The sequence below is a fragment of the Protopterus annectens genome, chromosome 2.part2 (genome assembly GCF_019279795.1).
Source record: "Protopterus annectens isolate FY-2018-M chromosome 2.part2, PAN1.0, whole genome shotgun sequence".
NCBI classification, from domain to species: Eukaryota; Metazoa; Chordata; order Ceratodontiformes; family Protopteridae; genus Protopterus; species Protopterus annectens.
This window is the reverse complement of record NC_056730.1, coordinates 142,568,123-142,594,629: the sequence shown is the minus strand read 5'-3', so window position 1 is coordinate 142,594,629 and position 26,507 is coordinate 142,568,123. Positions and strand designations below refer to the sequence as shown.

The 26,507-nt window shown below is 40.6% G+C and overlaps 1 protein-coding gene across 1 annotated transcript in view; it reads right to left on the bottom strand.

Moving 5' to 3' along the window:
• Positions 1-26,507, bottom strand: part of NDUFAF2 (NADH:ubiquinone oxidoreductase complex assembly factor 2) — a 1,030,824-nt gene that overhangs the window by 419,163 nt on the left and 585,154 nt on the right. The window contains exon 2 of the mRNA XM_044063816.1: positions 16,225-16,317. Coding sequence (XP_043919751.1) covers positions 16,225-16,317 — 93 coding nt within the window. The remainder of the gene's footprint in view (positions 1-16,224; positions 16,318-26,507) is intronic.

Here is a 26,507-nt window from a genome sequence, read left to right as displayed (position 1 = left end):
CAAATGATCCTTTGTTCCATAAGACTTTAGTTTATGACCCTTTTGTTCTATTGCCATGACTGAGTTTTCTTCTAAATGACTATAAACTCGGTCGGCATGAATTCTGGTGTATAGTTTATACATCATTGGAAGGCAAGTTATTGATCTATAGCTTTTAGGATAGCTCACAGGTTCACTCTTAAGTAGGAATATTGTTTTTCCTGTTGTTATCCAGGCTGGTGTCTGTTCAGGGTGTGCATATAAATAGTTCTTACTCATGGCTAAATCTTAATGTAAAGATGTTAATACTTTTAGCAAGACGTTAGGCACTGCATCTTGGCCTGGGGTTTTCCAATTAGGAGCTTTTCTTAACTTTGTTTCAATCTCTCTGGCCATTACTTCATCCCATTTCATATTCTGTACATTTGAACTTCTTATTCTTTCTTTTACATCTTCTGTCCATTCATTATCTTTGTTATGTTCCACGGGATCTTCATAGATATTTCCCCAAAATGTATCCATTTCTTCCTTTCATGGTGGTGTTTCAGTTCCTTTTGCCTTGTTTCCCAGTTCTCTATAAATGTTTTGGGTTGCCAATAAATTACTTATTTTGTACTTTTTCTTTATATTTATCTGCAAATCTTCAAAGTTGTTCTGCCTGTGCTGATATTTTTAGCTTATTTGTGATGGCGCACAATAGATCCTGGTCAGTTCTGATCCTGTGCATTACTTTTATCACGTCTATCTTTCTGAGCATTTTTGTTGGTCTGTTCCCTCTTCTATACCTTTCTAACAGTGACACTTCTTGTCTGCCTTATAGTTTTCTTCCCCTTACTGCCCTGTGTTTTTGTGATAAGACTATCTGTTCACATTTTTCTTCTATGATTGGAGTTTATCTTATAGGTTCATAGGTTGGTACTAAGCTATCAGCCCTAGGGCCTATACAAGCATAGGCATAACAATTCCCTGGCTATTTCTTCCCACACTATTTACTTCCCTGGACCCCTGTCTAGCAGGGCGACTGACATGATCCCCGGGATGACTTTCCTTTCTCCCATCCAACCATCAAGGTTCCTTTTGAAGAGGGCCAAAGAGGAACTCTGCTTGACATGTATGGACAGTCTATTCCAGAGTCTGGGGAGTCTCTGGGTCAGGAACCTATCCCTCCAGCATGTTTTGTTTATTGTGATGACAAGGATTAGATCCCTGCAGCGTGTGGCTCTGAAGGATTGGGATTTCTTTAACTGTAGCATGTCCAACAGCTCTGGGTTTGACATGGCCTTGTATGTTAAGCAGAGAGATCGCCACTGAGTAGACGATATGCGACAGAGTATAGCTGGAGTTTTTTAAGGAGGTCAGCGTAGGGCATCTGTTTTAGGCATGTGATTCTTTCAGTGAGGTATTTCTGCGGCCTTTGCAGTTGTTGCAGATGTCTTGAGAGGTACATACCAAATGGGGCGTTGTATTCTATAATGGGTCTAATGAGGGATGAGTACAGTGGAACAATGACCTCCTTTTTTCTCGATGAAAAGCTCTTCGTGATGAGGTGTGCCATATAGAAGGATTTCCTGACTGTTGTGGCGATGTGGTTATCGAAGGTGAGACCACTGTCCACCTGTATCCCTAAGTCTCTTATCACACTTTCGGTGTTTAGTGTACTGCCATCTATGTGGTAATTCACAGGTACATGTTTTTTCCCAAAGGGGATAACTATACATTTCTTGGCATTGAGCTTGAGCCCATGGTTCTGGCACCAAGCATCTGTTTCTGTAAAGCCCTTTTGTAGAGTATCCGCATCATTTGGGGATTCAATAATGGCTCTCAGTTTGCAGTCATCTGTGAACTTTGTTAGCCAGAGTCCCTTAGTGTTGGCCTGTACTTCAGAGAAGTAGATGCCAAACAAGAGCAGTCCTAGGACTGAACTCAGAGGTATCCACTTGTCTGGAGCTGGATTTGGAGTCGGCTACTTTTACAGTCTGGGCTCTGTCAGTAAGCCATTTGGCAACCCATTGGGTGATGTAGGGATTAATGCCCAGCTTAGTAAGTTCATCTATGATTCCAGAGTGGGGGATGGTGTCAAAGGCCTTGGCGAGGACTAGATAGGCTGTGTGGACCACCTTACCCTTGTCCATGGCTCTGAAGACTGATTCAAAGAAGTCAATCAGGTTCAGGAGACAAGATCGGCCCTTCACGAACCCAAACTGGGTGGGGTCCAGTGTTTGAAGGTTGCCAATGTCTTTGTTTATAAGTTGCATGATAATACGCTCCATGGCCTTGCAGATCAGGCTCGTCAGACTGATAGGATGGTAGTTTCCGGGATCCAAGGTGGATCCTCCCTTGTGGAGTGGGATAACTGTAGCTCTGCGCCACTCAGTGAGCACGAAACCTGAGGTGAGGCTATGATTAAACATGACACTTAGGTGAGGTGCCAGTTCATATTGTAGTTCATGTTGTACACAGCCCAGGATGTCATCTGGTCCCATGGATGCCATATTCTTAGCTTTGCAGAGTGCGTTTTTTACCTGTGTGGCGGTTATTACTAGAATTTGGCAATCTTCCGGTACTGAAATGGGCCATTTAGGGGGTGAGAGGGGGGTGAAGTTGGCGAAGTTGATCTTAGGTACCGGGATGATATATTTATTTTATGGAAGGGCAGTTCAGAGGAATTGAAGTCTTTTATATACTTTTTAAACCTCTCCACCGACTTCCTAGAATTTACCCAGCAAGAGAACACATTCTATTGATTTTTTTGGAATCACATTGTACAAAAATTTTGTGGAATAAAGATACAAGTCCAATATTTTCTGGAAAAACACTTTTTTGAATGCATATCTGCATTTCGATAGTCAACACCCTGCATGGCAGAAAGAATTTGGTAAAAAGTCAACTGATCAGGCTTAGCAGATTAGTTTCTTAAGACACCAACTTCCAAGTTGAAGTTATCAGACTCTGTGAAATGTGTAAAAGCAGGGGCTACCCCCACAGGGATGTTGGATGACATTAGTAGCTTTGTGATGGTACACAGAAATCCTCGATACAGCTCCATTATACGACAACCTGGATCCACTGTGGGTGAGAATAAAAACAATGACAAAAGTCTAGATAACCCTTCACAGGTGTTGGTCCTGCAATACAGCAAAGACATCCATTCTTTGAAAAGTTCCATGAAATCACACTGGAGTACTGTTTTTGGATACCTTGGGTTAACCAACCGGTTGGGGCAACAACCAGATTTGTTTTTAAAAATAAGAAAAATTTTAAAACCATCTTAGAAGCAGGCAGGAGTTATGACAATGTTTCTACCAAAGGTTAGGGCATGAAGCGGTGTGGAACCTACAAACAGTATAGATTTATTTTTGAAGGCAGTAGTTTTTCTGTGGAAGGTTTTCCTAGACTGATTACAGTCAAGGGTAGATATGACTGCAATACTACGGGTGTTGTATATATAGCCTTCTGTCTATCTTGTCCAGCATTCTATGTAGGAAAGACTATTAGACTTTTGTGGACAAGAATCTATCAACACGTGCATGCAATTGGTAAAGCCAGCTCCTGTAATGCCCTTTACAAGCATTCTTTGGTGTGCAAAGATTTTAAGAAATTTGGCTTTACCATTTTAGAGAAGGTGGAGTGCCCGGAAAGGGGTGGTGATTGGGAAACCTTTGTTGAGAAGATGAAGGTTCACTGGCAACTTTTATTAAATGCCACTGTCCCACCAGGTATTAATGACGTAATATCTCTCAAGCCTATTCTAAAAATTAAGTCAGACTACCTGTCACAAGACTTCTACAATCAAACTTTTTAAAATGTTTTAAACAGTTCACTTGATCATATAAGCTATTTCATGTGTTTACAGTTTACTAATTCTTAATGCATCTGCTATTATGTTTTTTATACAATATTTTCTTTTATATTTACTAGTATTGATGTTCAGCATGCATATATATTTGATGCAGGAAGTTTGGGAATAGTACCCGATATTTTAATGTGTGTATACCTTTAAATTTTTGCCTGTGTTTTTTGGCACCTTTTTAAGTGTATAAAAAGAAGGAAATAGAGATCACATTGTTTTTGATGAAGTTCCTTTTCAGCTGGAATGAAAGCGCTCAAATCTTTGTGTAATTAAACACTCTGCTGTGTTCTGGTGTGGCATTTTTTTTTATTTGAGTTTAATAAGTACGCTGATTGTGGTTTTGGGTATTTTAGTTTATTATTTGTGATAGTGCACAACTGAGCCTGATCTATTCTGATACTGCACATTACTTTTATCACATCCATCTTTTGGAGTATTTTTGTTGATCTGTTCCCTCTTCTATACCCTTCTAACAGTAACACTCCTTGTCTGCTTTACAGTTTTCTTCCCCTTACTGCCTTGTGTTTTTGTGGTAAGACTATATCTGTTATCAATATACCTGCACAGTAATATATCCTATTTACTTATGTTATATCACATAAATCTCTATGGACAGTCCTAATCACTGTGTTAATTTGTTTTATCACACTTCTAACTTTTTGGGATTTATCTACTTTCTGTAGTCTATTTCTTTCACTGATCTTTATATGTCTGTCCATCTGCATTAAATCAAGCAACTCTTCTTTTAGATCATTTTCTTCTAAACTGAGGGCATATTCTTTGTTCTCCATTTCCTGTAAGCATTCTATTAAAAGTTCCAGAGCACTTTCCTGTACCACATTCTCTTGTTTCATTCTGCGTCATCCATTGCTGTTTCATATGGGAACTCATTGCCCTATCACTCCACAAAACTGACTATGTCAGAGTTGCCACAGTTTCCTGTTCCTTTCCTTGCTGTGCAACTCCAGCTGAACCTTTGTACTGGTTTCCTATAGAAGGCTCCAAAGTATTTTCATATGGCAAACGATCAGATGTTTCCCACTCCACTGGTTTCTCCTTAATTTGGGGATCCATTGCTCTAACAAAGAACTTAAACATTTAGGACAAAAGTCTGGCAGTTATTACAGATCATTAAAGCTCTGAACTCTTTAATGAACTGCTTTCTTTAGCCAAAGGTAAAGGGATTGATTCACTTAACCAGACAATGCTCCTGAATCACCCTTGAAAAGGGATACTTGTGCCAAGGGGGTTTACCTGGTTAACAAATTTATAAAATAAAAAACAAAGACTTATCTGCCTGATTCCCCTGAAGTTGCTTTCCTGTTCCTGCGGCTGCCTTTTAACTTTAATGCATTATAAATTTAATGATAGGAACCCATTCTTACCCAGACAACCTTTACTTGTTTTACCTCTTTGTTGCTCATTATTCTTTAAAAAAAATGAGCTTCTTTACTCTATATGGAAGCATACATGCCAGAAATAAGGCTTATGTTTAACAGGCCTGAGCTGAAAAGTCATTTTCAAAGGGAGTCTTTTTTGCAGATTTTGCCAGGTTTCCACAACAAATACAGAATTTTATTATTAAAAGAAAAGGTCCCAAACTGCACCAATATATGTTGAGGTTACTAGGGTGCAACAAATGGACCTGGCCAAAAGACTCCAGTGTGCTCTCTCAATTGTAGTTATAACTTCATTTAGCAGTGGGAAGTCACCCTGGGGGAGGGTATGTAATCCAGTGTGTGTGTGTGTGTGTGTGTGTGTGTGTGTGTGTGTGTGTGTGTGTGTGTGTGTGTGTGTGAATGAATGTGTCCAATCAACTGTGGGAGAGCTTGCGTGATAATAGGTGAACCCATGTGACGGACACTGCATGCATGGATGTACGAATGGATCTACCTCTACTTACCGAAATCCCACTTTGTCAAACTTCATAAGATGAGATGAAGTAGTTTCACAAATGCCTGGATCATCATAAAATAAGTCTGGGAAATGAACCACTTGTCCAGCAGCACTTCAACAACAAACTGAAGCAAATCAAACCCACCCAAGTGGAGGGGCTTCACCCTCTACACCCCCCCGAGTTGAGGGCTTTGTCCCCCACACACCCCCATATGGGGGGGCAACTCCTCTAATTAAATATACCAACTCCAATACTGCACTATAGTGGAGAAAAGGGCAAAGTTCACCATGGTGGCCAAGTGGTTTGTTTCCTAGAGTTATTTTATGGTGATCCGGGCGTTTGTGAAACTATATCTTTGGCAACTTGTCTCATCGTTATACAGTCAGATGAAGTGGGATTTTGGTAAGTAGAAGGAGATCCATATGAATGCATGTCTGAGTGTGGTGGTGGGAGTGCCTTTGCTAGTGAGAGATGCATGACTGCCAGGATAAACACTGTTATCATCAAAGGTCTGACACCATTAGTGATAAAATAAATGTTCAATTCAGAGTTAAGTTAATGAGTTAATAATTAAGTCTTCCTCACTGCAGTCATGCAGTTATAGCTGTCTCTGAATCACGTTTCTTTTTTTCATAAACTGAACTACCTGTGGTAGTCAATTTATATGACCAGTAGGATTATTTCTCAATACTAAATATTACATTGTGAGTAATAATTTTTTATTAAATGAAGTCTGGTTGACTTTGCAACCATGTAAGTTAACTTGGCTATCAACATCTGAAACCAAAATAAATAAATAAATACATAAAATTAATTTAATTAAGAAGATGAAACCCAAAAAATGGATTAAGTGAACAAGTGGAAAATTAATGAACAAAAAGAATGAACTCTCTTTCCATAAAAATGAAAACATCTGCCAGATCAGGATATATAAAATTAAGACTGTGAATTACTAATACATTTTTATCTTGGAGAACTTGTTTTAATTTCCCAAAATTTCCACATGCAAACCATGGAACTCAGAAGAAGCCACTTAGACAGAATTTCCTGTTTGCCCATGATAACAATATTTATGCTCAGTGGACTTCCATGTTAATAAAAAAAAATAAAATGCTATGACCACTGATTTAAGGTACATTATTTATACCTTATATCAGAATTAAGCATCACATATATTTCCCCAGAAAAAAGCTACTTTTTATTAATGGAAACATGGGGGGGGGATAATGGTTAAGGTCTTAACCTCACATATGCAAGGTACAAGGTCTGATTCTGACCTCTGGATATTAACTAGGCTTATAAGAGTCTGCAGATTAATAGCCTAGTATTTACCTATGAATCCTGATATGACCAAATTCCCTTAACATGGGGATCAATGTAGTATAATTAAGTTCAACACTGTGCTGCAGTGAAATCCCAGAGAGTAAAATAGCAGCCTTATGTGTATTTTATACTAGTGTCTCCAAGAATATTTTCCCCAAAATTAGAAATGTTAAAGTGGATAGAGAAAATGTAATAGTGACAATCTGACATCTGCATTACATTCAGTTTCCAATGGGGAAGGTATGCGACTTCTGTTTGGGGTGTGGAATACAGAACATTCCACATCACATTCGTCTATATTTTCCTATCATTATATCAGGGATAAAGCATTCATTTTCTCCAGAAAATACTACTTTTTTATAGGAGGTATGCCATGACAAAAACCTACTTGCACTGAAAGGGAAAATATGATCGAGAAAAATTCAGCTCTGATATAGACAGAAAACACTATGGGCACAATTGCAGTCTTAGCTTTTTTTTTGTAACTGAGAATCCTAGTACTATGCTATGCAAATTCTGCGAAGAATTCTTAAAGCCTGATTGATATATAGCTTTTCATACACAGGTAGCAAATAGAAGTTAGTTTAGGGATTTCACTGCTACAGCCTGTATTATTACATTACACTGGCTTTCCTTTATTGTGTGTATATTGTTTCTTTTCAAGATGAGTAATGTAGTACATGTCTACAATGTATTTTTACTGAAGCGTCAGTGCATTAGAAGTAAAAAATCATACATATGTCACTAGACAAGAAAATATTTTTGCCCCCCTCCAACAAGAAATATGCCATGACCAAAACTCCCTCTGCTGAGGAAAATACTGCAGTGAGGTCAAATTCAGCACACAGCTGCAATGAAATCCTTAAGAGTGGAAAGACAGAATTATGAGTGCTGTGTATCAGTGTAATTTTATTATTCTCTGAATATTTAATTAAAAATTCTCAAAGAGGGACTGATATATGATCTTTTATACACAGGTATAAAATGCATTGTTTTACAGGCATGTGACAGTGACTAGCTGTCAAGTTGTACTATACTCTGTTTCCATTAGATTGGATATCGGACTTCTGTTCATTGTAAACAATGCAGCAAATAATTATATTATATCTCTACTTAGTTACTACCTTTGCATTTTATTTTTACAGCAAGGGAAGTTTTCTTTGACTGAATTTACGCTAGTCCCATGACCTAAATTTAGACTTGCATACAGTGACATGCATGTACAGATATGCTCAGAATTAGTTCAAAATGATGTGAAAATTACTGAACCTACACACATTGCCAACATACTGGCTGACAGGTTCAGTGCAAACTTCTCCCCCCCTCCCCCCCAAAAGGAGAGATATCTATTCCAGAGGATTGTAGCCCCCCAAACATCTCCAACGCCCAGGTGAGAACTGCCCTCACTAAGGCAAAAAACACAGCATCCATGGGACCGGATGGTGTCCCCGGCTGTGTGCTTCACGAACTCAACGAGGAATTAAACCCACAGTTAGGACAGCTGTTTAATCTTAGCCTCACCTCAGGATACGTACCCAAGGAGTGGCGCACGGCAACTGTGGTCCCACTTCATAAGGGCGGTGCCTCTACAGACCCTGGAAATTACCGCCCCATTAGCTTGACAAGCCTTATCTGCAAAGCCATGGAGAGGATCATAATGGAACTCATAAATAAAGACATAGGGAACTTGCAGACTTTGGATCCAACCCAGTTTGGCTTTGTCAAAGGCAGATCCTGCCTCTTAAACTTGGTTGACTTTTTCGAGACAGTCACCAAGGCCATTGATGAGGGAAAGGCAGTCCATACAGCCTACCTCGACCTGGCAAAGGCCTTGACACAATACCCCACTCAGGTATCATCGAAAAACTCATCAGCTTGAATGTAAACCCATACATCACAAGATGGGTTGCAAACTGGCTAAGTGACAGAACCCACAGGGTCAGAGTTGCTGGAGCCATGTCAGACTCAAAGCCTGTCACAAGTGGTGTCCCACAGGGCTCAGTCCTGGGTCCACTCTTGTTCGGCATCTACTTTTCTGAAGTACAAGCAAACACAGGAGGGTTATGGCTGACAAAGTTTGCAGATGAATGCAAACTGGGCGCCATAGTCGAAAACACATCTGACACAGATATCCTCCAGAAGGGCCTCACAGAAACGGATAACTGGTGCCACAGCCATGGCCTGAAGTTAAATGCCAAAAAATGCATAGTCATACCCTTCGGGAAAAACAAGGTTACCCCTAGCTACCATATAGGTGGCAATCCACTGAGCACAGAAAAAGTCATCAGGGATCTGGGGACCCAGGTTGACAGTAGCCTTTCGTTTGACACTCATGTTGCTAAAGTAGTTAGGAAAACCTTCTATATCGCCCACCTGATCATGAAGGGATTCACATCTTGATCAAGGGAGGTCATCGTCCCCCTGTACTCATCACTCATTAGACCTATGATTGAGTACAATGCCCGTTCGGAATGTATCTGACCAGACACCTGCTGCAGCTTGAAAGGCCCCAAAAGTTCCTCACCAAAAGGATAAAGGGTCCCAAAACTATGTCTTATGCTGCCCGACTGAAAGAACTCCAGCTCTATTCAGTCTCATACCGCTTGCTCAGAGGTGACCTGTGCCTGACATATAAGGCCATGTCAAACCCAGATTTGATGAATATGCTTCACCTCAAAAATCTAGATCCCTCAGAACCACAAGGGCGGGAGACTTAAACCTTGACACGGTTATAAATAGAACGTGCTGGAGGGACAGATTCATCACCCAGAGACTCCCTATGCTGTGGAACAAAATCCCGGTACATGTAAGGCAGAGCACCTCTCTGGCCTTGTTCAAGAGGAATCTTGACCAATGGATGGGAGATTGCAGATATACCCCAGGGATTACTTCAGTGTCACTGCTTGACAGAGGCACAGCAAAATGATAGGCATAGTTTTTATTCAAACTAAAGGGGTGGCGAAAGCCACATAACTATGGGCTAGGCTTATAAATGCCCTTGGGCAGATAGCCTAGTATGAACCTATGAACATAAATCTTTGTACATACTTTCATATCTGAACTCAATCATCAACTAAGTATATTTTTTAGATGATGATATTCTTTAAATGATACCACACTCTCTTACTAGGAGACTTCAACTACCCCTCCATCAACCGGGGAAACTACTGAAGCACCAATATACTGGCCCAACGCTTCCTGGAATTCATCAATTCCAATGCCCTGGACCAGCTCATTCTGACCACCACTAGTGGAAGCAACATCCTTGACCTGGTTATTACTTATATGGGCGGCTGTTGCTATACACCAATAGTCAATCCCTCCTTGGTCAGATCAGACCATAAACTAATCACCATGGAAATCCACATTTCACCCACACTCCCCGCAAAGGTAACCACCTTGAAAAACTTCTCCAAAGCTGACTTTGGACTCCTAAAACAGAAGTGTCTAACTTCACGGCACCCATGCCAATGGCAAATAGCTGCATGACTGCTGAATCATACAACAATGCACTGCATGAACATGTACACAAATGCATGGAACTAGCCATACCCAACAGAACCAAGATGCTCTCCTCTAAAAAAATGAAGCCAATCTGGTGGTCTCCTGATATTAATAAACTCTACAACAGAAGGAAGAAACTGTTGCAGAAAAAAGTGAAGTCCCAACACTGGAAAAACTCCCTTATTAGCCTCAACAAAAAGTTGAGAACCCTCATCAAATCCTCTAAAGCCAGCTATGAAGGCAGAACTGTGGCAGATACTAAAAACAAGAGGGTAGCCTTCTATAGCAAGAACCTCCACGGCAATACCCAGATTTGTTCTGAGTTACTGCACAATGGTACCTCCTATACTGAACCAACAGATATTGCCAACATACTGGCCGACAGATTCAGTGCCAACGTTACCCCTGTCTCCCACCAAAGGACCAATCACAATACCAGAAGAATGCCAGGCACCCAGCATTACTGCAACGCAGGTTAAAGCTGCATTGTCCAAGGCCAAGAATACAGTTTCCATGGGACCCGATAATATCCCTGGCTATGTTCTACATGAACTACAAAGTGAACTGGCACCACATCTATGTGCCCTGTTCACTCACAGCCTCACCTCAGGCTTTGTCCCTACCAAATGGTGCACGGCTACAGTCATTCCTCTCCATAAAGGGGGAGCGACTACAGACCCTTGGAATTATCACCCCATTAGCCTGATGAGTCTGATATATAAAGATATGCAGTGCATCATCATGGACCTGATTATCAAAGATATAGGAAATCTACAAACTCTAGACCCCACGCAATTTGGCTTTGTGAAAGGGAGATCATGCCTGCTCAACCTGGTTGACTTTTTTTGTGTCAGTCACCAGGACTGTGGATGAAGGTAAGGCAGTGCATTGCATACAGCCTACCTTGATCTGATCAAGGCTTCTGATACCATTCCTCACTCAGGAATTATTGATAAACTCACCAAACTAGGCATCAACCCCTACATCACTAGGTAGGTTGCAAACTGGCTCACAGATAGAACACACAGTGTGAAAGTAGTGAACTCCAAGTCAGACTGCCGACCAATCATGAGTGGAGTCCCACAGGGATCGGTCCTGGGTCCTCTCCTGTTTGGCATCTACTTCTCAGAAGTCCAGATCAACACAAAGGGACGCTGGCTGACCAAGTTCGCAGATGAATGCAAACTGAGAGCCATTATTAACTCCCCAAGTGATGCAGACATTCTACAGAAAGGCCTCACTGAGACCAATGACTGGTGTCGAAACCATGACCTTAAACTTAATGCCAAAAAATGCTGTCATCCCCTTTGGTAAAAACTCAGTTCCCACTAATTACCACATCGATGGGAGTCCACTGAACACAGAAGGCTTTATAAGAGATCTGGGGATGCAGGTCGACAGCAACCTCTCCTTCGACCACCACATTGCCACTGTGGTCAGAAAGTCCTATGTGGCACATCTTATTAACAAGAGTTTTGCATCCAGGAAGAAAAAGGTCACTGTCTCTCTCTACTCTTCCCTCATTAGACTAACCATAGAGTATAATGCCCCATTTGGCATGTAACTCACTATACACCTGCAACAGCTGGAAAGGCCACAGAAGTACCTCATGAAGAGGATCCTAGGCGTTAAACACATGTCCTACATAGACAGACTCAAAAGACTCCAGCTATTCTCTGTCTCATATTGCCTACTTAAAGGAGATCTTTGCTTTACTTACAAAGCCATGTCTGACCCAGCTCTGTTAGAAATGCTACATAATCTCTCCACACCACATGTTCCAGAGACCTCATCCTCATTACCACAATCAACAGAACATGTTGGTGGGCACAGGGTCCTCACCCAGAGACTGCTCACGCTCTGGAATAGACTTCCCATACATGTCAAGCAGAGCACCTCGCTGTCCATCTTCAAGAGAAATCTTGATGAGTAGATGAGTAATAGAAAGTTCACCCCGGGGTCACTCCAGTGGCTCTACTTGACAGAGGCACTGGGAACTAACGTTGAGCTGCACCATGCCAGGGCACTTCTATGGGCTTGATTTGTAAAGGCTCCAGGGCTATTAGACAACTTACAGAAAATATCAAACAGTTTCACATATCTTCTCCTATTTTGCTACGCAGGAAGCAAGGATAGACCTGCAATGCCATTCGGGTGAAATTTTTGTTTTTTGTCAAATGGTTCACAACAACCGTACATCTAGCATTTATATTTTAGGCTGGCACCCAGTATAGATCTGAATCATGTCATCGTGTATATATCAGTGTCATATTAAATCAAAACTAAAAAATAAATATACTTCACTTGTTCATATGAACATACACACATTTGAGAACACCATCCAGCTGTCTTATCTTAAACTTTATAAGGCTATGAAACCATGAACCTATCATGAATCAATATAGAGATATTGAAGTTTGTAGGCAAGGCCATAATGCCATTAGAAATTGACAAAATGCTACATCTATAAGACGATGAATTTAAGGCAGTGGTATAGCTATGACTTCTCTTAAGAGCAAGAAATATAAAACTACCAGAAAGATAAATATATATATATATATATATATATATATATATATATATATATATATATATATATATATATATATATATATACACACACACATATATATATATATATATATATATACACACACACACATATATATATATATATATATACACACACATATATATATATATATATATATATATATATACATGTGTGTGTGTGTGTGTCTATATACAGTGTATTCCTGACTTTTGGCTAAAAATGATATGCATTTCTGTACAAATATTACACATATATATTTTTTCTTTTTAAATGTTGTCACAATTCTTCTATTAAAGTGCAACAGATAGCAACTCACTTTGCCTTTGATGCTATGAGCACAACCTAAGGTTTTTGTATAGCTAACTATGCCAATATATGATAGGCTGCATAAGACATTTAAAAAAATAGATTCAAATGTTAAAAAAAAGTGCGTCAGCAATACTAATGGAGTTGTTTTAAAGGGGCTCAGGTTTTTTTTTTTTTGTCATGTGAAGATTTAGGTTCATAGGTTCATACTAGGCTATCTGCCCAAGGGCATTTATAAGCCTAGCCCACAGTTATGTGGCTTTTGCCACCCCTTTAGTTTGAATAAAAACTATGCCTATCATTTTTCTGTGCCTCTGTCAAGCAGTGACACTGAAGTAATCCCTGGGGTATATCTGCGATCTCCCATCCATTGGTCAAGATTCCTCTTGAACAAGGCCAGCGAGGTGCTCTGCCTTACATGTACCGGGATTTTGTTCCACAGCATAGGGAGTCTCTGGGTGATGAATCTGTCCCTCCAGCACGTTCTATTTATAACCGTGTCAAGGTTTAAGTCACCTATGCATTTTATGCTCTTTCTTTGCTTAATGTGAAATATCTTCTTAAGTCTGTATTTTACATAGTACCAACAATTCATACAAACAGATGGCATCCTCCAGAAACATTATTTCAGGTGTAGCAGGTTTTTTCAGAAAATATGGGTTGCCTTTTGGATAGTATGTTGAAGGAGTTTGCTACATTCAAGGAATCCTCAGAAATACAGTAGAAGTGGTGGAGATATTATTTGGCAGAGAAATTAATATTGGTTAAGTAGGGACAATAAGGAGACGTATACAAACATACCACACCAATGCGGTTTAAAAGCAGTGTTATATTGCTAGGGTGATGGCACCTATGCATTTTATGCTCTTTCTTTGCTTCATTGTTGTTTGACAAGGACTGAGATTGGTGCCTCTTATGCTCCAACGTATGCTAACATTTTTATTTCCCTTTTTGAAAGGAAGTTTAAATATGACTGTTTTTTTCATAAAAATTTGGTTTTGTATGGATGTTACATAGAATATTTGCTTTTTTATGTACAAGGAAAAAGTGAGAGGCAATTACATTTGCTGAGAAGGTAAATCAGAATGTTGGGAACATCTTATTTAAATAAAGGAAAGATGAGGTAAATTTCTCAGATACTTCCATTCAAGACAGTGTGGGCGAAACCTCATTATCAGGTTGTTTAGGAAGCCCACACCAACTAACATTTTGTTGAATGCAGAAAGTACTCATCCAATTAATTTACGCCATTCTTTGATGACTGGTACATTTGTTAGAGCATGCAGAAACAATGCCAGAATACAGGACAGAGAGTTTGCCATATTAGATTTAGAGGTTAATCTGAAGCAGAGATTACAGTAGTGAAATTTTGTAAAAGGCCAAAATGAAGGTCTTAAATAATATAGATGTACATGTAATAAGTACAGAAGATATAAGGATTAATAAATTTAATTATCAGATTAACAAAGGAAAAAATGGTGAAGAAATAGGAAAGATGTACTGTGTGATAAAGTACACAAATTTTAAAACATCATGTAGAATACTCTTATTTATAGAAGGTGCTACCAAGATTTCCTACATTTTCTTTTATGTGTCCTTTAGATATGAGAGACCATCTCTCCTATAAAATGACACTAAGTGGAGTGAATATTTATTTTTATTTATTTTATTTTACATTTGTTAACCAGGGGGGGGGGGGGGGTCTGACTGAGGTCCTTTTTCAGCAGAGGCCCAGGGAGAAAAGCTCCACATAGAAAAGTTACAGATATGATGCAGTAAAGGTGGTCACCATTTCAGTTTGACAGGTGCAGTGTTTGTAAGTTGGTATTAAGGGCAAAAGAGGTTAGTACGAATGGTAAGCTGTTAAAACTGAAGCAATTTTTTTCACGTTGGAGCTCAATGGTGGTCTATGGATTAAATGTGAGTGCCAAAAGCAATAAATGGCAAATTAGACAGACAAGTAGAACAAATACTTTTAGGAGTCAGGAGCACATTGGGGATGTTAAGTATGTAAATCCAATAAGTGCAGTAGCTTTCCATGTGAAGGAAGTAGTACATGGTGGGGCAGCAGATGGTTTGCAATATTTAGTAACAGGTTCAGTACACTGACAAAGGTGAGACAACAAGTGTGAATTGGTGGAAAGACTTGAAACAAGGTTAATTCTGAAATATAATACACTTTGTTCCAAGAGGCTTAAATGCTGAAACAAACTGGGCATGTGCGTCATGAAAATTGTTTGTGAGTTTAGCTTATGAATATTCTTCTTAAGCAAACTGTACGAATTATGCTGCTTATGATGAGATATTGCTTCTTCTTTGAATTGTCCGTCCTTTGTTTACTTAATTGAATGACTGATGTTTAATTAGTTCAACTGAGCTAAGGAGTTTCTAAGTGAGTGGCTTCATTACGGTGGAATTCTGACTCGCTGTAAAGTCTAGTGCAGAAGAACTACATTTTTTTACTTTCAGTTTAATGGTTTCCTATGTTTGGTCTTTTTCTTGTGTGCTAAATATGCCAATATAATTCTTTAAAGATTTTATGAGACTATATCAAACCATTTTAGAGATACACCCATTCTATATCAGAAGCAAAACAGTCAGTAGTCTGGGGATCACCTCTTAAAAATGGTCAATACTAAGGGGGGGCTGGAGTCAAGGTTGCCTTCCTCCTAATAAGAAATGTTTGCAACAGCCATTTAAATTAAACATTTTTTTTTTCTCTTGAGAGATGATGGGATGAAATTTTGTACACATTGTTCCACTTTTAGAAATGAAATTCTGACATACTGAGCTTATATAATCATTGCTTACCATCCCATTCGGAAGGGATTTTTCCTGCTTCATATTCATACTCTTCTAGGTGGTTTGCTGCTTCTACTATCCTTCTTTCTCGAATAGTCTGCCCTAAAATCAGAGAAGTTCAGGATGTTTAAAAGATAAACTCAACCTTAATTTATAACAAAATTTATAACAAAAGAATAACTTAAGCTTTCAAAGAGAACAGAGATAACTAATTGCTCATTTTCTGTGGTAAGTAACATATGCAAGTTCTGTTCCACTAAATGGTGCCAGCTCTCTGGTGCATAGGACTAAATCCCTGACCATGACCCAGATGACCAGAGTTGGAATACCATCTTATCTGTTGGAATATATGAGACAAAGGTAAGGGAGTAATTGGCTTGTGGTTCTTTGCCCATCCAGCAGGGGAGGGTTTAGTGGTCCCAGTCAGCTCATTTGCTTGCATGACATCAGTGCTATAGGACTGCGGACACAGGTCTGGTGACCAAAATACCAATGACAACAGCCTTCATGATGTGTGTACAGAGGAGCATGCACCAGACAAGGGGAGGAGGGCAAAGGATTGTGGTGTAGGAACTCATATCAGCCACCAGAGGTAGAGTTAGGATCATAACAGAAACACCCTTAATGGCTGTGTGATGTCCACTCCATGGACTGTTATTGCCCTGAGGACAAGGGAGTGAATCAGCAGTGGTGGAGGTTCAATAGCTGGCAGACACGGGAATAAAAAAAAATGACTTAGAAAAACACTTCACTAAAATGAAATTAAAGCAAAAGATAAAATCGGAAAAAGCATGGCTCACTCACTCTCACCTTCTTTGCCTTTCCCAGTTTATTGCACATCATCATTCATTTCAGCATTCTGTAATACAATACTGTTAAATGATGCTGAAGATGACAATGCTGCACAGTTAGGCTACATTTGTGTAATCAATAACTATCTACCCGTGGTATATAGTTCATTAAATTATTTAAATGGTTTAAGCGTTTATATACAGAATGGATTTCTAAATAATTTGTTTGTTTGTGTCTTTCGGCTTTTCCCAGTTAGGGGTCGCCACAGCGGAACTCCGGTCCTCTAATGATTGGCAGTTGATTTTTACGTACCAGCTTACCAGGCATGACGCACAACCTTCAACGAAGGTACGCCCATTCACGCATGTCTCCACGCAGAAGACGCTCTAGCTGAGAATCGAACCGGACAGCGTCTTACTGTGAGGCGACAACGCTACCTCAGCACCATTTCTAAATAATAATAACGGAAAAAAATATAGAGGCATACAAGGCTGATTTATTTGTTTATTTTTATTTGCAGTTTGTTAACTCGGGAAGTCCATTGGGCCGAGATGAGCCCTTTTTCAATGGAGGCCAGGGGACAAAAGCTCCATATACACACATACAAAATAAATGTTCAGCAAGAATTAATACAAAATTAATAAAAAAATTAATACAAGGTTAATACAAAAATTAATACAGGATATTACAACAGCAAAAATGTACAGAAATTAATAAAACATTTTTTTTTACAAAATAAAAATTAATAGACATCTATTGATACAGAGATAGAAGCAATGGTAGGATTTGAGTAGTGTGCCATAAGTATAGATGTTGAACCCTCATGAGATAAAAAGCATTCTGTTTTGCGTAGGAAACAAATGCCTATACTATATAAGGTGTAAAAGGGAGAACATAATTACAAGAGAAAGATGAAGGAGGAAGCAGGATGGCTAGTAGTAGGTAGAGTTTTGAGAGAGAAGGTTGAAGGATGTGGGATAAGGGGGGGGGCTAGGAGGGGTGGGAGCAGGAGCATTCCCAAGAAGAAGAGAGATAAGAATGGAGTAAAGATTTAAAACTGGAGAGGTTTTGAGTAGTGCAGATATGGGGAGGAACAGAGTTCCATTTTCGAGCTAGGGAGAATGACAAAAGAAGTTGGCCAGGAGTACTTAACAGTTTATACACTTCACGGAGGTTCTGGTTATTAGACCTCAGAGGTCAGTAAGGAAGATGCACAGTAAGGGTGAAGGAGAGGGAGGAGCACTGAGATGGCCTGAAAATTAGTTTATGGACTGTAGCAAGTTAAATGTATGAGAGAAAGTTGGGGAGTTCCAGCCAATTCAAGGAGTGGAAGGAATCACAGTGGTGGGGAGAGGATTTAGACCTGGTAGCAAACTTGGAGATTTTATGTTTAGCTTTAACGGTGTCCCGAAGAGTGGTAAGGATGGGTGCCCTATACATGAGAGAGGGGAAGAGGTAAGTGGTACAGAGAGTCAGTTTAGCTGAAGAGGTGAGATAGCGACTGGGATGATAAAGCATTCTGAGTTTCTGGTGAGTTTTTCTAATATTAGTTTGAAGGTGAATGTCAAACTTTAGTTGATCATCGATAAGGACACTGAAAAGCTTAGTATGAGGGACGATTTCAATGTGAGTCAAGTTTTGGCTTACTACAGAAAAGGAGTTTTTGTCCAATTTAGTGTTTTTGGATTGGGTAAAGATAATGAGTTTGGTTTTAGATGCACCGAGAGCTAGATGATTGTTTAGCATCCATGTCTCAGTGCTGTTAAAGGAGGCCTGAGTTACTTGCATGAGTTTGGGGGCAGATTCAGCAGAGCACATGATGGTAGAGTCATCTGTGTATTGGACAAGTTTAGAATTTGGGATACATTGATGAAAGTCATTAATGACGATGTTAAATAGTAAAGGAGGGGCAGATCCTTGGGGGAGGCCTGTAGTAGTGTCAAGGTATGAGGCGGTATAGTAATTCCACTTGACGGCCTGTTGTCTATTTGAGAGGTAACTGGAAAACCAATTGATGGATGAGGAGGAAAGATTAAGGTGGGAGAACTTGGGCAGAAGAAGAGTATACAAAATGGTATCGAAGGCCTTCGATAGATCTAAGAAAAGTGCGGAAACGATATTGCCAGAGTTGCAAGCATGGTTAATATTATCAAGGAAGGATAGAAAGGCTGTGGTGGTGTTGTGTCCGAGTCGAAAACCATGTTGTGTTGGGGTCAGGAGATCACTGTCTAGAAAGTAAGGTAGAAGTTGTAGGCGAATACATTTTTCAAGGATTTTTGTGATGGGGAGAGAATGGCTATGGGGTGGAAGTTGGAGATGTCTGTGTTGTTGCCTCCTTTGTGTGACAGAATGATGAAGGCTTTTTTCCAGAGAAGGGGTATGTAGGATTCATGAATACAGATAGGGGGAGACTAAGCCATCAGCAGCTAACTTGAGGAAGTTGGATGGTAGGTTGTCTGGGGCATTGGCACATAGTTTTAATTTTTGGAGGAGTTTTTGTTTACAGTGTAGACAGGGATAGGTTTAAGGGAGAAGGGAGGGAGGGTGGGTGGTATTGGTGGCAGAAGGAGAGGAATTGTAGGTGGGAGATGTGGAAGGAACTAAGGAGTTCTTAGGTAAAGATGTAGCAAGCTTGGCTACTGACTTTATGAAGAAAGAGTTGAATTTGGAGGCTATGGTGTGATCTGGAGCGGTAGGGTCAGGGGAAGGGTTGTCTTTTCTGCTGGGAGTAAGGAGAGCAGAAATGCTACTCCAAAATTTCTTGGGGTTGGATTTGTGATTATTTTGAAGTTTGGAAGAGTAGCATTTGCAGTCGGAAGCAGTAAGTTTTTTTAACTGTGTTGCGAAGTTGTTTATATTCAGTAAGGGAGTTGGGTGTTTTGTATTTTTGTTAGAGTTTCCCTGATTTATCATGGGTATGCATGAGGGTTTTTGTTTCTTTGGAAAGCCAGGGGTGGTTTTGGATTTTACTCTTTTGGTTCTAGGGGGAGCAAAGTTGTTTAGTAGGTTAATGAATGAAGTATTGAAGAAAGTAACAGCGTTGTCAAGAGGAAGAGTTTTCAGAGGGTTTCAGTTCACCTGTTTTAAACAGTCTGAGAAGGATTGAGGGTTGAAGTTTGTGAAGGTATGGGTTGATATATAGTTATATTGTAGATATAGGGAGAAAGGGGAGTGTCATGCAAAGGCAGGAAGGTGATCAATGAGGGGACTGGGCAAAGTGCCACTGTTAGAGATATTATTGGGATGGGAAACTAGTATCCAGTCCAGGGTACTGCCTGAAGAGTTATCTTTATTAGGTCTGGTAGGACAGTTAATTACTTGAGAGAAGCCATACATGTTTATGTTCTGTGAGGTGGAGGTAGATTGAACAGAAGACCAGTTAATGTTAACATCTCCCAGGATAATTTTTTCATAAGTTGGTACTAGGCTATCGGCCCTAGGGCCTATACAAGCCTCGCTATAACAATTCCCTGGATACTTCTTCCCACAATATTTACTTCCCTGGACCCCTGTCTAGCAGGGCAACTGATGTGATCACCGGGGTGAATTTCCCATCTCCCAGCCAATCGTCAAGGTTCCTTTTGAGGCACTCTGCTTGACATGTATGGGCAGTCCATTCCAGAGTATGGGGAGTCTCTGGGTCAGGAACCTATTCCTCCAGCATGTTTTGTTCATTGTGATGACAAGGTTTAGATCCCTGGAGCGTGTGGCTCTGAGGGATTGGAATTTCTTTAAGTGGAAGATGTCCAACAGCTCAGGGTTTGATATGGTCTTGTATGTTAAGCAGAGATTGCCTCTGAGTAGACGATATGCCACAGAGTGTAGCTGGAGTTTTTTTTAGACGGTCAGTATAGGGCATCTGCTTTAGGCCTGTGATTCTTTTAGTGTGGTATTTCTGCGGCCTTTCCAGCTGTTGCAGATGTCTTATGAAGTACATACCAAATGGGGCTTGTACTCTATAATGGGTCTAATGAGGGATGAGTACAGTGGAACAATGACCTCCTTTTTTCTGGATGAAAAGCCACATAGAAGGATTTCCTGACTGTTGTGGCAATGTGGTTATCAAAGACGAGACCACTGTCCGCCTGTGTCCCTAAGTCTCTCATCACACTTTCGGTTTTTAGTACACTGCCACCTATGTGGTAATTCATGGGTACATGTTTTTTCCCAAAGGGGATAACTATACATTTCTTTGCATTAAGCTTGAGCCCATGGCTCTGGCACCAAGCATCTGTTTCTGTAAGGCCTTTTTGTAGAATATCCACATAATTTGGGGATTCAATAATGGCTCCCAGTTTGCAGTCATCTGTGAACTTTGTTAGCCAGAGTCCCTTAGTGTTGGCCTGTACTTCAGAGAAGTAGATGCCAAACAAGAGCGGTCCCAAGACTGAACCATGAGGTACTCCACTTGTAACTTGTCTGGAGTTGGATTTGGAGTCGGCTACTTTTACAATCTGGGTTCGGTCAGTAAGCCAGTTGGCAACCCATTGAGTGACATACGGATTTATGCCCAGCTTAGTAAGTTTATCTATGATTCCAGAGTGGGGGATGGTGTTGAAGGCCTTGGCGAGGTCCAGATAGGCTGTGTGGACCACCTTACCCTCGTCCACAGCTCTGCAGACTGATTCAAAGTAGTCAATCAGGTTCAGGAGACAAGATCGGCCCTTCACGAACCCAAACCGGGTGGGGTCCAGTGTTTATTAATATTAACTGAGAACCAGGAGAGGATGTCTTCAGAGAATGGGGATTTTGTTTCCAGGTGGAATATATAGAGCACCTATGACTAGATTTTTATGGTTGTTAATTTTAAGGAGGGCTAAGGTTATTTTGACTGTAGTGAATTGAGGTATAGGGTAGGTGTAAGGTGTCACTGTTGGGAGGAGGAAAAAAGTAGGGCTACTCTACCTCCTTTTTTCTGAGTTCTGTCATTTCTTATAATTCTGTAGTGGGGGGGGGTGATTTTGGAGTCTTTCAGGTGAGGCTTGAGCTAAGTTTTGGTGATTGATAGAATGTCAGGGTAGTTATGGGAGAGCCAAGCATGAAAGTTGGGTAGTTTATTGCAGAGGCTTTAGGCATTAATAGTAGTGAAAAGGAGAGACTTGTAGGGAGGGGGTGAAGGTGTGGCAATGGAGCTTGTATTATGGTTGGCAGGGGGTCCAGGATTAGGGTGTAGATCTCCAGAAAGGAGGAAAGAGAGTAGATCAAGGAGGAAGGATAAAACCTCTTTAGAGTTCCCAGAGATGGAGTTTAAGGGAGAAAAGAGAATGGGATATGGGCTATGAGGGATGGGTGTTATATTTGAGGTGTCAAGGAGCTTTCTCTTAAAGCGGAGAGAGTCATTAGATTGATAGAGGTGAGGAGAAATGTGGGCTGAGTAGCTGGCTTCTTTTTTGAGGTGTACAGAGGTTGTGTGAAAGGGTGGGAATAAGAGAAGTCAGGGAGACAGGTAAGGTGAAGTAGAAGGTAGTGTGAAGCAGTATTATGAGCAATTGCACTGCAGGTATGGTGTGCATGATTACTGTAGTGCTGTAAGGTGAGAATATAAAAGGTAGGGAAGGAGGATAGGTATGTGATGTTATAAATATCAGAGGTTGTAATAGAGGGCTTTGGGATTAGTAGTGTATATCAAGTGGAATAGTTAATAAGAGGGTGGGAGTAGTCAACAGAGAGGGTGGGTGGGGATTGTTGTGACAGGTCGCGTTTACATTGGGAGTGGTTTTGAGGGTATAAAACTAGAGGTAGTGGGGGTGGGTGAAATTTGGGGGTAGGGGAGCAGAGTGAGCCCAGAGGGCGAACAGAGCTGGGAGAGCCGAGGAGGAGGAAAGAGCAAGAAAAGAAGCAAAAACCTATCAGTGAGAGCAGTCAATACTATGCAGTGAAAGTTGCTGGCAAGCCCAAGGTGAGTTTACTACAGGGCTAAGGTAGGGGCTGAGTTTATGAGGCTGTGGCTAGAAGAGTCAGGACAGCTTCAAGTAGAAAAAATAAATTAACTAAGAGAAATAAACTCGCAGATAGCAGCAGGGAGCTGGACAAAAGTGTAACATATGTTGCTAAGGATTTAGAGTGGGCTATGCTGCCATCTAGTGGCAGAGCTATGGGAAGGTTATGTTGAGAAACATACAGTAAACAAGGAAGGAAAAGGTGCTACCAGGGAAAAGAGTAGAGGGGTAATACACTGCTTTAAACTGCCAGTGTGCACACTGCGCAAAACTAGGCAAACACAATGATAAATGGTAAACTCTGGATATAAAGTACTTAACATACACTTTAATGGTCAGTAGAGAGAAGGAAAGATTGAGCCAAAGGTGATTTGATAAAATATGGTGCACGTCCTTTTAGGAGGAAAAACCAGCCTGGCTATTTTATTGTAAATTTGGGGGGGGGGCACCCACGGTTAACAAACACGAGCGAGCAGCGGGCGCATAAGCAGTTTGAAGCAGTTACAACCAGGGGCAGGGAACCTCATGGTTCTTCATGAGGAACTGTCTTCTCCAACTGCTCTGAATCTAATATTTGTAAAATGTCGATAAAAGTGTTTTTTTCTTCATTCTGTTTTTTCAAATTATACTTATCAGTGAGCAAGAGTTGTTTCACTTCGGTAAATACCTGATGAATATCTGGTTAAATAGTTGTATAAATAATCAAGATTTGGACTCTCAACATCCTATGGTATGGTTGAAAAAAAGAGGCTGCTAATGTAGAAGAAGAAACAGAAACTACTGCCTTTGCTGTGGCAGTGGAGGTGTCCTTTAAAACTATATTACTTGAATTAAAGGTTCATAGGTTATTTCTGAGGTATTATGAAAGATAAACACTACATTGTCATGATGCATGACAAAAATGGAGATCAGATTTGGATGAACTACTTTACAATCAAGCAGAAAACAATTTGTCAGCTCATTAGAATATCACCATGACAAAACAAACAAGTTAACAATTCTCAGTTGTAGTCAGGGATGTTCAATTTGAAATTAGTTGAATTGGACGTTAAGGCCAGGAGAAAGAACCTGTGTGTGATTTAATTTCCAGAATGGGAAGAAGCAATGCAGCCTACATGAAGGATGGGACCTTTCACCCACTAACCTCATAATACACTGGTATGGTTTTATCAAGTGGCAGGTTTAGCCCCAATTGTGACAGCCTGGTAAAGATTGTGACACAGAGATAAGGAATATTTTTTTGAAAATTATTATTATCCAAACAGTTAAAATAAACATAATTCTTTGAGGCCATGTAAACAAACAGACTAAAAGTCTTTTAAGTTATTGCATCTTCTTTCCTACTACTCTGAACTCCTTTGCCGATGCAGAAGTTGCTACAGAGAGGATAACTCCGTATGTATCTTTAAAAGAAAATAAAGATGCTTTAAAGGATGCAGAGAAAAAGAAGAAGGGACTTAACTGCCCAACTGTACAAGACACTACATAAGAAGATGAGTGACCAGATAATCTCCAGTATTGTGACAAGGACCCTTAAAAAGAAGTCATGTTCTTACCATAATGTTCCATGTGAGTTGTTCATCTCGCCTTTGTTCTTTACATGTGGGTTCGAAGCCGATCCATCGGCTCCGAGTCGGCAGCTTTCCAAGCTCAAGATCTTTGTGTTAGCTCGAGGCACAGTCCCTATCCCATGATGCTCTCCTACCAACCCCAAATCTAGTTTGCTAAACCAGCAATAAAAAACACACTAAGCAACCAATTATAAATAATGTACAAAGTACATAACTATTTACAATAGCTAAACAATAATCTGGTTGGAAAGAAGGACATGAGCAAGACCAACCAGACCACCAGTCATACCTGTTCTTCCATAACCTGGAGGGAGAAGGTGGGTGGGAGTGCAAGAACAAAGGCGAGATGAACAACTCACATGAAACGTAATTGTAAGAACATAACTACATGTGAAGTTGTTCAATCCTGCCGTTTGTTCTTTACACGTGGGTAGTGTCCCAAGCACCCTAATCCTGGGCGGCTCATGGGAGTATATTCCTGAGAACGGTAGAACCAAAGGAAGCCCTGTCCACTTTGTAATGATAAACGTATGAGGTTTGGACCAAGTAGCAGCTGCACAAATGGTGTCCAAAGGTAGACGGGCTGCGTAGGCTAAAGATGTAGAAACAGCCCTGGTAGAACGTTCTAAAGGTTATTTAGCTGAAGAATATGCAAGTTTTATACAGTCAGCAATCCATTTGGACAATGTAACTTTGGATACCGAAAACCTTTCTTATTGTCTGCAGGGGAGACGAATAGTTGATCAAATTTCCTAAATTCTTTTGTTCTAAGTAAACCCTCAACTGTCTGTGAACATCAAGCTTATGTAACATGTACTTCATTCTACTAGTATGATGTCTGAAAAAAGTAGGAAGGTCAATAGACTGGTTCAAATTTGCCTCGGAGCAGACCTTAGGAAGAAAGGAAGGATTCATTCTTAAAGACACTCTGTCGGGTGAAAGACAAGATATGGGGGCCTGATAGAAAGTGCTTGCAGTTCAGAAACTCTACAAGCCGAAGTAATAGCCACTAGGAAAACTGTCTTCCAAGAAAGGAACTTCAAAGGACAAGATGATGCAGGCTCAAAAGGTGGAAGAATGAGTTGAGATAGCACCAAATTCAAATTCCAGGGAGTAAAATTCCAGGGAGTAACAGGATGTCCGATAGGTGGCCTAAGGTGACGAGTCCCTTTCAAAAAGTCTTTACATAATCTGTGGGACATAATGTTTGAGCCACTGCATCCCATATGGAAGTTAGATATGGCAGTTAATTGAACCCTTATCGTAGAAGTTGCAGCACCAGCGTGAAAGAGCAAAGTCAAGAATTCCAGAATACTATGAATAGGGGCAACATAGGGATCAATACCATGCTGAGAAGCCCAATGAGCAAATCGCCTCCATTTGCTATTATAAAGTTTCCTGGTGGAGACTTTGTGAGAGGAAACCAAAATATGTTGAACCGCTGCAGACAAATCATGTGACCTGGCTAGGTTGGGAAGTACTGTAGCCAAGCTGTCAGTTTGAGGGAGACAAGAGAGGGGTGAAGAACTCCCGAAGAATGAGTCAGAAGGTCTGGCACTGGGTCCAAAACCCAAGGTTCTTCGACTTGGTATTGCTGTAGGAAGGGGAACCATATCTGCCGAGGCCAAAACGGGGCTATTAGAATAACAGTCCTTCCCAGGCTTTTGGCTTTCTGTAAGAATCTGGGAATCAGAGGAATTGGAGGGAAGGCATATAGGAGACCCGAGGGCCAATCATGTACAAGTGAGTCCCTTGGGCTGTCTCCCGGTGGGAGGGGGGGTACAGGGCGAAGTAGCATCTGCATTTTGCATTCAGCGGGGATGCAAAAAGGTCGCAGCAAGGCTGGCCCCATCTGCAGAATATCCTCTCCGCCACTCGTTCTTTGAGGGACCACTCATGGGGCAACAGAATGGCTCTGCTCAGTTTGTCCGCTATCACGTTGGATGACCCAGGTACGTGTGTTGCTATGAGGAAGCGCCCGGTGGATACA